Raw genomic sequence first — 14,977 nt, forward strand, 5'->3', positions numbered from 1 at the left:
AAAGAACACATGTAGACACCCAAAGGGAGAAAACATTTCACTGTCGTCCTAGAAAGAGGAAATTGAAAATTTCCTTCTTGAAAAGTCACTCCAATTCATTTTGCAGAGTTGTCAAAAGCCATTGTAGGGGCGGCTACTTGGCGCAGTGGATAAAACACCAGCCCTGGATTCAGGAGTTCCTGAGTTCAAATCGGGCCTCAGAGCCTTGACACTTACTAGCTGTGTGATCTTGGGCAAGTCACTTAACCCCCGTTGCCCCACCCAAAAAATAAATAAATAAAGCCATTGTAGCTATTCCATTCTTCCTTAAAAACCGCAAATAGTTCTGCATTACACAGTCAATTAATCCAATCTAACATTCATAGGCTTCCCCTATTTATGAAACCTCTGGAAATCAAGATTCAACTTTTCCAGGAAATCTTTCCCAAGTAATCACTCCCTTTGTTTTCATTCCTTCAATAGTTAAGAATACATTTTGTGGGGCAGCTAGGTGGCACAGTGGATAGAGCACCAACCCTGGAGTCAGGAGCACCTGAGTCCAAATCTGGCCTCAGACATTTAACACTTACTAGCTGTGTGACCCTGGGCAAGTCACTTAACCCCAATTGCCTCACTAAAAAAAAAAAACAAAGAATACATTTTGTACTCTACCATATATTCATATGTTGATTTTTTCTTTAAAACCTTTGCATAATGGGGCAGCTAGGTGGCGCAGTGGATAAAGCACTGGCCTTGGATTCAGGAGGACCTGAGTTCAAATCCAGCCTCAAACACTTGACAATTACTAGCTGTGTGACCCTGGGCAAGTCACTTAACCCCAAATGCCTCCCTTAAAAAAAAACACTTTTGCATATATTATTCAATACTTATTTAAATTGCATATGTATAACCTATATCTGGTTGTTTGTGGCCTCAAGGAGGGGGGAGGATAGGAAGGGAGGGAATGAGAGAGGGACAGAATTTGGAACTCAAAACTATGAATGAAAGAATGAATGGATGGATGAATGAACAAATGAATGAACAAATGGATGGATGGATGAATGAATGAATGGGTAGATGGATGAATAGATAGATAGATAGATGAAGGCTTAGATATTTTTTATTTTTCTTTTTTAAATTACATATATATTTGAAAAGATTACTGAACTTGGAATTAAAGACCTTATTTTAAGTCACTCCCAGAAGTGCCATTTTTTAATTACTTTTACTTTGGGCAGATCATTATCCCTTCTCTGGACCTCAGGAAAATGAAAGTGTTCGCCTAGATAATCCTTAAGGTCCTTGGCAGCTCTAATTTAACATTCTATGATTCTAATTGTTTTTTTCTCTCTCTTTCAACTACACTGGATGCTTAGGGACAAGACAGAGGCTGTTTTCTAGTTCCTTGGTGCATGTACCTAAGTGCTTTGCAAAAGGCTTCCCTTATTGGATTTACACCACTCAACTTCCAAGGAATTACAAGAACAAGGATGACCAACTTCTCTTGGACAGGAGGACCACTTGTAATGTCTACATCTACTGTCCCTATCTCCATACAACCCACTTAATCAGCCAGGAATCTGTTTTTTTTTCAATAGAATCTTTGGTTGCTAGGGATTCTCATTCATTACAATTAAGTACTGCTCCCATCAATGCAAACTGCAAACCTTCTGACACTCAGGAACTTGGTAAAGTGTCTTTGAGAAAGAATTGCTGTAGTCAGAAATGTCATCCCCCTGCAGACAACCTGTCGAGAAGGCTCTCGGAATTTAGTTAAGCTGGTCCTCTTACAAACGTTCAGTCAACTCACTGCCAGGCTCATCCCTGCAGCCTTTCTAAGTGGTCAAACCGACCAGAATTTGTAATCCCACAGTATGACCTTCAGGAAGTCAGAGTCCTGGGCATACAATAAGGCACTGCCCTGAAATTGTTCTCTGAATGTCCCTTCTTGGCTAGCTCCTTAGGTCTTTTCTTTGTCTTCATTTCCCTTGACTTCTCTTCAGGATTCTTCTGAACAACTCAGCCTTTTAAATGATTTTTTTCCTCGGCCTTTACAGACACATTCCAGGAGCAATTTCCATCTGTAAGACTCATGATGTTACATCTTATCCCCACTTAATAAAGGAGCTTCAGGGGCAGCTAGATGGTGCAGTGGATAGAGCACCAGCCCTGGAGTCAGGAGTACCTGAGTTCAAATGTGGCCTCAGACACTTAACACTTACTAGCTGTGTGACCTTGGGCAAGTCACTTAACCCCAACTGCCTCACTAAAAAAAAAAAAATTTCTTAAAAAAAAATAATAGCAGATCTTGGTGTTAACAGTCCAAATAAATAAATATTCCCAGTGGAAAAATAATAATAATAAAGGAGCTTTGAATGCAAAGAGGAAAGTGGCTTTAACCAAGCCCATGGTTAACAGCAAACTCAAAACAAGTCTGGTTTTACTAACTCAAAATCAAGCGATCTTACCCTTGACCTGACCAAGGCTCCTTCTATGTTTCTTGAACTATAGTTAAACATTTTCCAAGGCAGCCACAGGGACCTGAGTTCAACCTCCTTCAAGGAGCCAAGACTCTTGCTTCTGCCTGTGACAAAATGGCCAACACTGCAGTTCTTTTCCTTGCCATTCTCGTCTTTTGGGGGTGCCCTTCTGTCAATACCCCATTTCCCACGTCTGCCTTTGCAGAAGCTCTTATCCCTCAAATCTGCAGTGAGATCCCTTCCTCGTCTCCACATCTCAGGATCCCTCTTTTCTCTAAGCTTGGCTCAGCGTCACCTTCTCGCTGCCTGATGCCAACAGCCCTCAACACTACCCCGAATTTTCGTATTTATCTTGTATGTTTCTTAAATATTGTGATGAAATAATGGGATTTAGCAGATACTCAAAGACCCACCTGGAGATTAATCTAGACTGATTGAATCAAGTGAGAGTGATTGACTGCTGATTAAGCCTACTTCAAGTTAATTGGATTGTAATCACACCTGGCTAGCCCTTAAGGTATTGTTCTCAGAAACTAGACTGTGAACTCAATTTGAGAACACCTTCAAAGCCAATGGATTTGGATGACACCAACCAATCACCTTGAAGCAGTGTGTAAGGACCGCCTCTGTTCCAGATCTATAAAAAGCTTCCACAAACAGCTTGCTAGAGTGTTCCTGATTAAAGCAGGCTCATGGAGGAGGACTTCAGGAAGAACCCAACCAGGCTGGAACTCTAGGCTAGACTGGAGCTGAAGCTTCTGATTTAAGGCAACCACAATTTAGATTTTAAACATCACGATATGATTATATACGTGCATGTTGTCTCAATAATAGGAAGTTCTTCAGAGGTAGGAACCATTTCATTTGTGTCTGTGTATCCCTAAAACTAGCACCAAGCCTGGGGTACAGGAGCCATTTAATACATGCTCACCGACTGACTGGATCACCTTCCCAAGCAAATCTCCCTCTCCCTGGGCAAAGAGAGATCTCAAGTGCAAGGCAGATCATTATGAAAGGGACTGAAATCCAGAAAGGGCAGAGTGCTCACAGATCTGGAAAGGAAAGTCCAGGGGTAGCAATGTGAGCAGAGGGATGGTCACCGTGGGAAGTTCCAGGTGTGGGAATTCCCTCCACCTACACAGAGCAGAGAGCATCCTGCCTATACCAGAGAACTAGGGCCCAGAGAGGTTTACGTGACAAGGAGGGACAGCGAACCCAGCCCTTCTGACTTAAGACCAGAAAGCCATCCGTTACACCAAGCTATCTCCATGGAAGGGCTGGCACCTAAGTCAAAGAAGGAAGAAAATCCGAAATCAGATTTCTTCCCCTGGGGCCTTGATGTGATGTCACATCCTTTAAACAGGAAGATCACACCTCTCAGAACATCACAGCTCTGCAGCCCTGTTCCCAGCCGTGGTGACAAATCCCATTTTGGCTACTCACCACTTACTCCCCCTTGGGAGTCACTCTCCCGGATCCTCAGTGTCTTCATCTGCACTAGCGGGTAAATAAGATGCTCTCCGGCTCTAAACCTGTGACCCTAGGAGCTCAGGCCAAAGTAATTAACACATGAAATCGTAGGGTAACTGGCCCACAAAGTGACTGAAAACAAAACCTGGGCTCTGCTAACCCCGCAGGTGTCATTTAATTGAATTTACACCATATCGAGAAAGAAATGAGTAATTAGATGTTTGGTTCGAGCCCTCAGAAGGATGATGCGGACTTCTACTTTTAAAATAACAGAATAAAAGTAAATTGCACGCTTCTAAAAATAACAACATGTCAGGAAAAAGAGGTAACTAGTTTGATTCAAATGCAATTCATACTAAAACCGTAACTGCAAGCAGCAAAGTTCTAACTGTGGTCCCAAAAGTACCATTTGATTTAGTTTTATTTAACCAAAATGAGAGGCATCACGATACGGTAACTCCAACCTTGGAGTCAGGAGGGATTGGGTTCAAATTCTGCCTCTGACACTCACTCACCAGCTGTGTATCCAAGTGGGAGTAAAGGAACTTCTCACTGGGCCATCCATTCTCTAAGGCTTAAAATTACTAATGAGGAGAGTCTTTCCCAAAAAAGAGTTCTCCACATGGATGAAATCATAGTTCCAGACCAAAAACAAACAAAACAAAATCCTGAAATAGCACTTCCTAAGCATTGTGGCTTGAGATATACTAAATGTTTTATCAGTTTTAGAACTTTCTGGGACATGCAACCTTTGAAACCACAGGTAAAGCAACAGACACATAAATGGTTACATAATTTAAACCTAAATGTATTTGCTAGCAAAGGCATTCTTAGTCAATAAACATTAATTAAGCACCTACTATGGGCTGGCAATGTACAAAGCAAGGAGGATACAAAGAAAGATAAAATTCAGTCCTTGCTCCAAGCAGCTTTGAGCCCAATGGAGGAAGCAACACGTAAACAAGCATGTACAAACAAGGATATTTATCCTACGGAGTAAATTGGAAATAATCAACAGAGGAAAGGCTTCCTGTAGAAGGTAGGATTTTAGCTGGAGTTCGAAGGAGGCCTGGAGGGGGAGATGAGGAGCAGACAGGCAGGGACACAGACAGTGAATGGCAGGGCCCAGGAGCTGGGGAGTGTCTGGCTGTCAGGGAGGCTAATATCACTGGACTGCAAAGAGTTGGGGGGGGGTGGAGAGTGAGGTAAGATGCAGGAATGGTGGGAGAGGGGGCAGGTCATGCAGGACTTTGAACACCAAACTGAGGATTTTACATGTGATTCCAGAAGGGATAAGGAGCCATTGGAATTGACCAAATGGGAGGGACAAGGTGACACAGTCAGACCTTCCCTTTGGGAAGACCACTCCAGAAAGATGAGGGGAGGCTGAATTGGAGGGGGTGACACTTGTAGCAGAGAGACCCACCAGCAGGCGATTACAACAATCCAAGTATGAGGTGATGAGGGTCTGCACCAGGGCAGAGGCAGTGACGGAAAAAAGGTGATGTATGCAAGAAAATGTTACGGAGGTAAAATGGACAAGCCTTCACAAAAGATTGGATTGGGAGAGAGGAAGGAATTGAGAATGACATCTAGGTTATAAGCCTGAATGACTGGGAGGATCATCAACAGTTAATAGGGAAGTTTCAAAAGGGGGAAATTGGGGGAGGGGGGGAATGAGAATAATGAGTTCAGTTTTGGACATATTGAGTTTGAGATGTCAATGGGACACCAAGTTCGAGATGACAGACGGGCAGCTGGAGGTCAGCAGAGAAAACCAGCATTTATTAATAAATGGTACCAGCCACCATGCTAAGCACTTTTCAAACATCATCTCATTCGATCCTCACAACAACAGTAGGAAGTAGGTGTTCTCATTATGCTGAAGCAGACAGAGGCTGAAGCGGCTTGCCCAGGGCCATCCAGCTATTGTCTCAGGTTGTATTTGGAAGACCTAACTCCGGCCTGGTGCTCCATCCATCCTACTACCCAGCTGCCTCTGATGACAAAGAGTACAGAAGCAGGAGAGCAGAAGAGGCAAGACAGAGCCCTGGGGGACATCCACAATTAGTGAGTGTGACCTGGATAGAAAAACCCTATGAAGAAGACTGAGAGGATGGAGACTCAGAAGAGAGCTAGAGACAAGAGAGGATTAAAGACAAAGGGGCATCAAAGGCCGGAGAGAGGTCCATGGAAAGTGAGAACAGGCTGTAAGAGTCGGCAGGGCAGAGATCAGGAGTCAATCTGAAGCGAGTGGTTCAGTTGAAGAATGAGGCTGGGAAGCAGACAGTGGAGAGTTAAGAAGAGTGAGAGGAAAGGAAGCGGAGGCGCTTCTTGTAGACCGACCTCTCACGCCACAAAATGGAAGAGAGATATGGGCAGCAGCTATCAGGGGACCACGTGAAGGGTTTTTGGAAATAGGGGAGATATGGGCATGCTTGTAGGCAGCAGAGAAGCAGTCATGAGACAAAGAGAGTGAAGATAAGAGAGAGGGGAGGACTGGCAGCAGCAGCAGATGGGAGGGAAGGGGATCACTGGTGCAGGTGGATGGGTTTGCCTTGGCAAGGAGAAGGGGATACCTCATGATATGAGATGGGTAATAGAGGAAATAGTGGCAGAAAGCATCTAGGTGATGTGAAGATGAGGTTCTAGGCTGGGAAGATGGCAGGGAGGCAAGTGAAGAGAGGGGCAGCTAGGTGGGGCAGTGGATAGAGCACCAGCCCTGCATCCGGCCTCAGACACTTGATACTTGCTAGCTGTGTGACCCTGGGCAAGTCACTTGACCCCAACTGCCTCACCAAAAAAAAGAAAGAAAAAGAAGAAAAAAGAAAAGGGATGAAGACGTTCAAGGAGGTTATAAAAGGATTGCCTTGCAGCACTGAGGGCCCAGTTGAGATTATGTTCATAAATCGGCAGTGGACCCCATCTTTTTCCGTGTGAGGAAGAAAAAGCAGCAGGTGGGTGCTTTGGGGCACTATCCTCTTCATTTATTTCTTTTTTTTTTGTGGGGCAGTGGGGGTTAAGTGACTTTCCCAGGGTCACACAGCTAGTAAGTGTCAAGTATCTGAGGCCGGATTTGAACTCAGGTACTCCTGAATCCAAGGCCAATGCTTTATCCACTGTGCCACCTAGCTGCCCCTATCTATTTCCATTAGCAGACCATACATAGTCCAGAAGCTACAGTGCTTTTTAAAGAGGCAGTTTTAATGCTGTTTCATACAGATACATAAAGGAGGCATACCTTGCTTTAGGAAAACGAAATTTACATAAAGGCAACCACAATAAGGCAAAGGGGACACAATGAAATTTTAGGGGAAAGTGAGTGAATGGGAAAATTTGTACCGAGTCCAATTACTCAAACATTTATTAAGTTCCTGCTAAATGCTCGGAGTGGTCAGTGATCAAAAGGGTAAAACTGTTCCTGGCAAGTTGAAAACACAGGTGAAGTAAACAGGAGGTAATTTGAGGAGGGAGAGGACACTAGCAACTGGAAGGGTGGGGGTGTTTCTGGGAAAACTGCACAATGGGAGGCACCTGAGAAAAATCTACCAGGAAGATAAGGTTTCTGAAAAGTGACAAAAGGGAACACCTTCAGGCATGGGATACAGTGTGTGGGCGGGCATACACACTGGAGATGGAATTCCAAATCTAGGGACCATCTAGTAGTCCTGTTTGACTGGAATGTTGTTGTTTGTCCTTTGTTTTTTCCAAGAGGACCATGACATCCAGAGGTGATGTCATGACTTGCACTGAATCAGACTTAAATGAGGACTGTGCAAGGTCACCAACCTCAGTCTCTGGGTCCAGTGACAAGATATATTCGGGACAACCAGAGATGCCCCTGATGTTTAAGGCAATTGGGATTAAGTGACTTGTCCAGAATCACACAGCTAATAAGTGTCTGAGGTGACATTTGAACTCAGGTCCTTCTGACTTCATGGCCAGTGCTTTATCTGCTGCAGCTGCCCTCTTGTTTGACTGGAATAGACCATATGGGAATATAAAATACATGGCTTAAAAGGCAAGTTGGAACCAGATTATATATGACCCTAAAAACCAGCCACTTAATATTTTATTCTGGCAGAAATAGGGAGCCCTGAGACGTTGAAAAAGTAGATGACACAACCAGACCGAGCCATTAGGAAGTATTTTGTCAGGGATGTAGAAGACAGTCTAGGGTCAGGAAGACCATATGTATGGAAGGCTAGTCAAGTGATCCAGACAAGTAAGAAGATCCTGAACTTGTGAGTGGAGAAAAGGGTATGTACGAGATGCCACGGAGGTGGAATCTCCTGGGACATGGCAACCAACTGGACGCAGAGAATGGAAAGGAAAGAGCCTGGTGGTAGGAGAGGGTGATAATGGCACCCACAGAACAAACAAGCTTGGAAAGGATGGGTTTGGAGGAAAGACTACGGGTTCCACTTTGCCCATGTGGAAGCTGACACCCCAAAACGTGAAGCGGGAAATAAATAGCCCACAAGCAGCTGGCCATCCAAGACTAAAAGTCTGGAGACATTAGGGTTAGATACACAGTGGAAATCTGGAAGGCACAGAAGCTCAGAGCTGAGAGGGACTTCTGAGGTCTCCCAAGCAGCATGCTGGGGCAACCTACTGCACATTTCAATGACCAGGAAGTTTTTCCTTACACCAAGCCCAAATCTGACTGCAAAGCACACCTATTGTTCCATATTCTACCCTCTGACTGGGAGCAAAACAAATCTAATCCCTCACTGTATCTTAACCCTTCAGATACAAGAAGAGAGCTAGCTTGTCCCCCTCTGGGTCATCTCTTCTCCAAACTAAACAAGCCCAGTTCTTTCTAATGGCCTTCACCCCTGCGGCATCGAGTCCCTTGGAAAATGTGGCTCTCAGAAGTAAATGGGATATTCCAGGTGTGGTCTGTGGGGGGCCAAGAAGCAGCAGGACCATTTCTTGTCTCCTGACTGACTGCTAGATGTTATTCCTCTCACTGCACCAGCAGACTGGCCTGGCTTTTCCAGCTGCCGTGTAACTGACTGCTTTCTGAGTCTGCTTCACATAACAGTGACATCCCTAATGACGCTAAATACTCACTCTTTGCGAGGAGATTTACCTATTGTAGACAGCAAAAAAAAAAAAAAATCACATGATGTGACTAAAAAAAGAGACTGATTTTAATTTTAAAGATATGTATATGGGGGCACCTAGGTGGCACAGTGGATAAAGCACCAGCCCTGGATTTAGGAGGACCTGAATTCAAATCTGGCCTCAGACACTTGACACTTACTAGCTGTGTGACCTTGGGCAAGTCACTTAACCCTCATTGCACATGCATGCTCGAGCGCGCTCGCATACACACACATACAAATATGTATTTTTTTATTTCTAAAGATATGTATATGTTATTTGTAAAACAATTATTTAAGGATTTGAAATACTAAGTTATATGTATTAGAATATATCTAGGTCTATCCAAATGTAATAATGTAGAAAATTTACATTATATATGTCACATGTGTATGTGTATATTATATCTATGTTTGATAATATGTATAAAATGTAATTATATATCACAAATAAAATAAAAAATTTTTAGAAAATATATCAGAGGGGCAGCTAGGTGGGGCAGTGGATAAAGCACCGGCCCTGGATTCAGGAGTACCTGAGTTCAAATCCGGCCTCAGACACTTGACACTTACTAGCTGTGTGACCCTGGGCAACCCTCATTGCCCCGCAAAAAAAAAAAATTTAAATATATATATATAAATATATATATATATATATCAGAACTACCATATCAAAGTGCTAAGCCCCCTCACATCTCAGCCCCAAAAGTACTCACTCTGGGAAGCTATCTGCTCCTTCCAGCAATGCTGTCATTACTTTAACTATGCTTAGAATATATACCTCTTTGGGAATCACCTTCAAAAACACTCAAAGCAGCCCCATTACCTTCCAGTCAAATAGCCTTATTATTAGCCTTTATAATTAGCACAATTTTGTATCAACTAACTTTTTAGTTATTTACAAAAATCAGATCTTACTTTAAGGATGAAGATTTACCATCATTAGGGACCATCAAAATAACATGAAGCAGATGTCCAGGGGCAACTAGGTGGCACAGTGGATAAGGCACCGGCCCTGGATTCAGGAGGACCTGAGTTCAAATCCAGCTTCAACCGATTGACACTTACTAGCAGTGTGACCCTGGGCAAGTCGATTAACCCTCAATGCCCCACCCAAAAAAAAAAAGTCAATGCCCAAAAAAAGGATTTCCAAAGATGTTTTAAGCAATGGTGGCATCACTGGACTAAATGCATTCTTCTGGGACAACATTCATTTGGTATCTCTAAAGTTCTGGTGCAACTGTGAAAAAAAATCACTACTCCCCTCTTCACCTAGTAGAATTTAAGCTCCTTGAGGATCATACTTATTTTCTCCACACATCCCCAATGCCTAGCATAGTGCATTGTAGACAGAAGCAATTAAATAAATGTCTCCTCAATTCCACCGGTAAAAGTAACTGACGGTAACTGAGAATTTTATTTATTACCAGGAGTATGACAAACTAAAGTAGGGTCTTTAAACTTGTTCAAGTCTAGAATTAATGACAAAATGAATATAATTAAAACCACCAACACACAGAGTTACAAATTGAGATCACCCGAATCAGAACTGCACTCACTGACAACTATAGTTTCTTTTAAGTCAGAGGTAAAAGAAATTTAGGGGACCTTGGCAAAAGACACAGAACAAATTCATTTGTCTTGTTTTTTCCACGTTTGGTTTTACTTTGCTAAAAGGGTTTTATTTTCTTCCTCATTTTTGTATGCTTGTTTATCTGTCTTCACAGATGTAAGTTTATAAAAAAATAATTTTAAGGATTCGCTTTAGGGAAAGTCTTTAGAAATGTGCCCGTCCTGAAAATTCATGTGGAAGGTTCCTCTTCTTCCCTCCTAGCTTAGAAATATCTGCCTGTCCAATCCTCCAGGCTGAGTTTTCCCTCTTGCTCACTTCACTTAATCAATACACAGGCATGTACGGGGCATGAAAAAAGCTTTTGGCGAAGCTAAAAGCTTCAGTCACACAGTAGTGGGAAGGGGGAGAAAGATCTGGGCTGCTAAAGGTAGTAAATACTTTCCAAGTTTCCAAATGTCCACTAGTTTCAGCTTTAACAGAGAAGTAGCTATGTCGTGCAAATCAGGCGAGAGGGTGAGTGAGAAGTCGGAAAGGGGGTAAAAGCGAACTTCCAAAAATAGGTGTCGCCAACCAAGCGAATCCCCACCCCCGTAGAGGTTATTCAAAACCTGCTATTAACTCCTTCATTTCTGGGGTGGACTGATAACTAACACCTGGGAGCCCGAGGCAGCCAGGGGTGGCCGACAGAGAACCAACTAACCTACTAGCCTTGCAACCTCGGCCAGCAAGCGCACGACACCAGAACCAGTGCAGGCTGAAATGCGTGCACACGCGCGCACACATTCTCCATGCTGAAACGTGAACACACAACCAGAAGTTGTGCACACTGAAACACGCAGGCACACCCCTCCCCAGATTGAAAAGCACACACAGACCAGAACCTGTGCACACACACAACCCAGACTGAAAAACACACACAAAACGAGCTGTGCAGACTGAAACACACACATATCAGACTGAAACACACACACACAGCCAGAACCTGTGCAGACTGAAATGCACACACACAAAATACTAGAAGCTACAGAAATTGAAACACACACCCCAAACTGAAACACACATACAAACCAGAACTAGTGCAGAATCTCTCTCTCTCTCTCTCACACACACACACACACACACACATATCCCTCGCCTCCATCCTACTCTCAGCCCCCCCCAGCCTCAGTTTACCCACTTGTCCTATGAGGGGTCTGGCCCAGACCCTCTAATGTACTGAGGGGTTCAGGGGCTCAGCCCCCCATTCCACAACACCGCCCGGGGCGCAGTCTGGAGACTGCGGCTGGGGCTGGGTGACCTCGCTGGGCCTCAGTTTCCTCTTCTGTAAAATGAGGAGGGGGTCTCGGACTAGACGGCCTTGGGACCACGGGGCTAAGACGCCGCCAAAGTTCAAAGGTCGGGCAAGCCGAGGCGAAGTCCAAGCCGGCCTCCCCCTCTTCCACCCCCGCCGGCCGGCCGGTCAGACGGACGGACAGCTTGGCCCGCCAGCCCCGAAGGGGTGGGGGGGGTCCGAGGAGCCCACCTTGAGCTGAGACTTGGAGACTTTGCCGCTGCGGTCCAGATCGAGCGCAGTGAAGGCGTGCCAGATGGCCTTGAGCAGCTCCTCCTTCAGGCCCCCCATGGCGCGGCCTTGAACCCCCGACCCCCACCCGAGCAAGACCACCCCAGCCGCCTCCTCCTCCGCCTCCGCCGCCGGGGCCCCGGGCTGCTCAGCCGCCGCCACCGCCCGCCAGCTCGCTCGCTCCCCCGCCCGCCGGGTCACCTGACCTTAGCCCCGCCCCGCCCTGCCCTCCCCCTCCGAGCTGGGAGGGGCGGGGGCTGCGGAGGCGCCGGGGGCGGAGTCTGAGTCCAGTTGCCGCGGCCGGAGCTCGGCGCTGCCCGGGGCTCCCCGGAGCGAAACTCCCGGCTCCCCGAGGCCCCGCCCCCTCCCCCCTCCGGGACCCCACTTCGCAAACCGTCGGAGCATCCCAGCCCAAGCACCCTTTCCACCCAGGGAAGCTTCGGGCCCCCTCGGCAGTGTGGGGAAACCGGCAAAACTGGAGTGGGTGGCTAGCCTCGGACTCTAGCTGCCTGGCCCTGGGCAAGTCGGCCTCACTTTCTTCCCCTGGAAAATAGGGGCATCATAATCGCCCCTACCTCCCAGGGAGGCTGTGAGGATCCCATGAGACGTACTTGGCAAGCACGCCTGGCGTATATAGGAGGTGCTTAATAAATGTTTGCTTCCTTCCTTTAAATTGGTATAATAAAACACATAGGGTTACAAAGGAAACTCATAATATTGAAATGCAGTTATCAAAATATTTTTGAAAGTTCACGAACCCCAGGTTAAGAACTCCTGCTTTGCACAAAGATCCCTCTCCCTCCCCCACCCCACCCCTGCCCAGTAATGGAAACCCACCACCTCGAGGGGTTTGGGTTTTTTTAAGCACAGTTTGGATTTGGGGGTTTTCCGGGGGTTTTCCCCTGACATGGAGCCCTAAATCTGCCTGTCTGCAACGTCGTCTTCCCCCCCCCCAATTTTTCCCTCTGGTGCCAAGAAGAAAAAGTATAATCTCATTCCCCCATAGAAGTCAAGAGTCATGGGATCATCGATTTAAAGTTTAGAAGCTGTCCAAAGAATTGGAAATTGAGGGGATGCCCATCAATTGGGAAATGGCTGAACAAGTTGTGGTATATGAGTGTAGTGGACCGCCCCCCCCCCCAAAAAAAAAAAAGAATTAGAAATTGGGGCAGCTAGGTGTCGCAGTGGATAGAGCACCGGCCCTGGAGTCAGGAGGACCTGAGTTCAATCCGGCCTCAGACACTTGACACTTACTAGCTGTGTGACCCTGGGCAAGTCACTTAACCCTCATTGCCTCACCAAAAAAAAAAAAAATGTTGAAAACTATCCTTACGTGTAACTGGGGGAAAAATACTATTAAGGGAAAAAAGTTTAGAAGTCATCTAGTCAATGAACCCCCTTCTTTTTACAAATGAGGAAACTGAGGCCCCCAGAGCTTGTGGGTCTTATCTAAATTCTGCATCTCCCCAGTCCCCTAGCACACAGGACAGGGTTAAAACTGCCAAAGAGATCCCGAGCTTTCCCAGACAGCCTCTAGGGTTCCATAGGGTGCAATAAATTAACATTTGTTGAAGTTGAAATAAAAGATTGCTTTTGGAGAAATCTTTACTCTTCTCCCTCCCCCCGCCCCTCCCCGCCCCATATAGATTCTGTAGATGTTCGGTGCTTCCCTGGGGATGATTTCACCAAACTCACTGGTAGTTTCCCCCCTCCTCCCACTAGTTAACTTGTTACCATATTTAGTCTCATTATCATTCACAAGTTCTACAAGTCCTAGAAGCATTGGGTTCCAGTCCTAAGTCTGACATTCATTAGTTAGTATAACTTTAACCTTAGGTCTCAGCTCAACTCAAAGCTTTCTATAAATGTCAAGTCCTGTTTTGTTCTGTTATACCGTAAACTCCCCTAGCAGTCATTGATGCTGTGCAAAGACAAGATGGAGATGCTTCCAAGAGGTGGGGGGTGGGGGGGGGGGAGGGAGGGTCTTGACTGGGGTGTCAAGGGAGGCTGTGTGGCTACTGTGGGGATATTAAAGAAAGGATCTCTTGCAGGAGATGCCATCTAAAAGCCCTTCCCGCTGTTTTGAACCTCATACAAGAACATATCTTGAGTCCCCTTTTACCCAGTGATCCCTTTGCCTTACCTACGTCCCAAGGTCAAGGGACCGAAAGGTCCACTACCCACCTCCATATTCACAACAAAGTGAACAGCCATCAAAAGGGGAATGACCAAACAAAAGTATGGTATATGACTGTAGATGAATACTGTTGAGGAGGAATTCAGAGAAATATAAGGGGAGACATGAAATTAGGCAGAAAGAAGGATGCAAAACCACGGAAGGCAATATGCACAATGACTACAATAATATAAAGTGAAAAGAAAAGAAAAAAGAAAATGAAGCTGAAAACTGTGCAATTATAATGACCAATATTAACCCTGGAGAAGAGTTGAGGAGGTTACCCTTCCTCCTTTCATTGGAGAGGTGGGGGGACTATGGTGCAAAATGTTGCATACCATGAGTGAGTTGGTTTTGCTTAACTTTTTTCTCTTTACAAAGGAGAGGGAGGGGCAGCTAGGGTGGCGAAGTTGGATAAAGCACCAATCCTGGATTCAGGAGTACCTGACGTTCAAAATCCGGCCCTCAGACACTTGACACTTACTAGCTGTGTGACCCTGGGCGAGTCACTTTAACCCCCATTGCCCTGCAAAAAACAAAAAACAAAACAAAGAAGTGGGGATGGGGGAAAAGGGAAGATGTGATGGAAAAGATAAAGGGCATCAGTATAGTTTAAAGAAAAAAGCCATA

The 14,977-nt window shown here is 45.4% G+C and overlaps 1 protein-coding gene across 1 annotated transcript in view; it reads right to left on the bottom strand.

The window, feature by feature from the left end:
• SWAP70 (switching B cell complex subunit SWAP70) overlaps nt 1-12,247 on the bottom strand; it is a 74,304-nt gene extending 62,057 nt beyond the window's left edge. Inside the window, 1 exon segment of the mRNA XM_043971973.1 lies at nt 12,133-12,247. Coding sequence (XP_043827908.1) covers nt 12,133-12,231 — 99 coding nt within the window. The 5' untranslated portion in view covers nt 12,232-12,247.
• Nucleotides 12,248-14,977: the final 2,730 nt, after the last annotated feature.

This window comes from Dromiciops gliroides, chromosome 6, assembly GCF_019393635.1.
Source record: "Dromiciops gliroides isolate mDroGli1 chromosome 6, mDroGli1.pri, whole genome shotgun sequence".
NCBI lineage: Eukaryota > Metazoa > Chordata > Mammalia > Microbiotheria > Microbiotheriidae > Dromiciops > Dromiciops gliroides.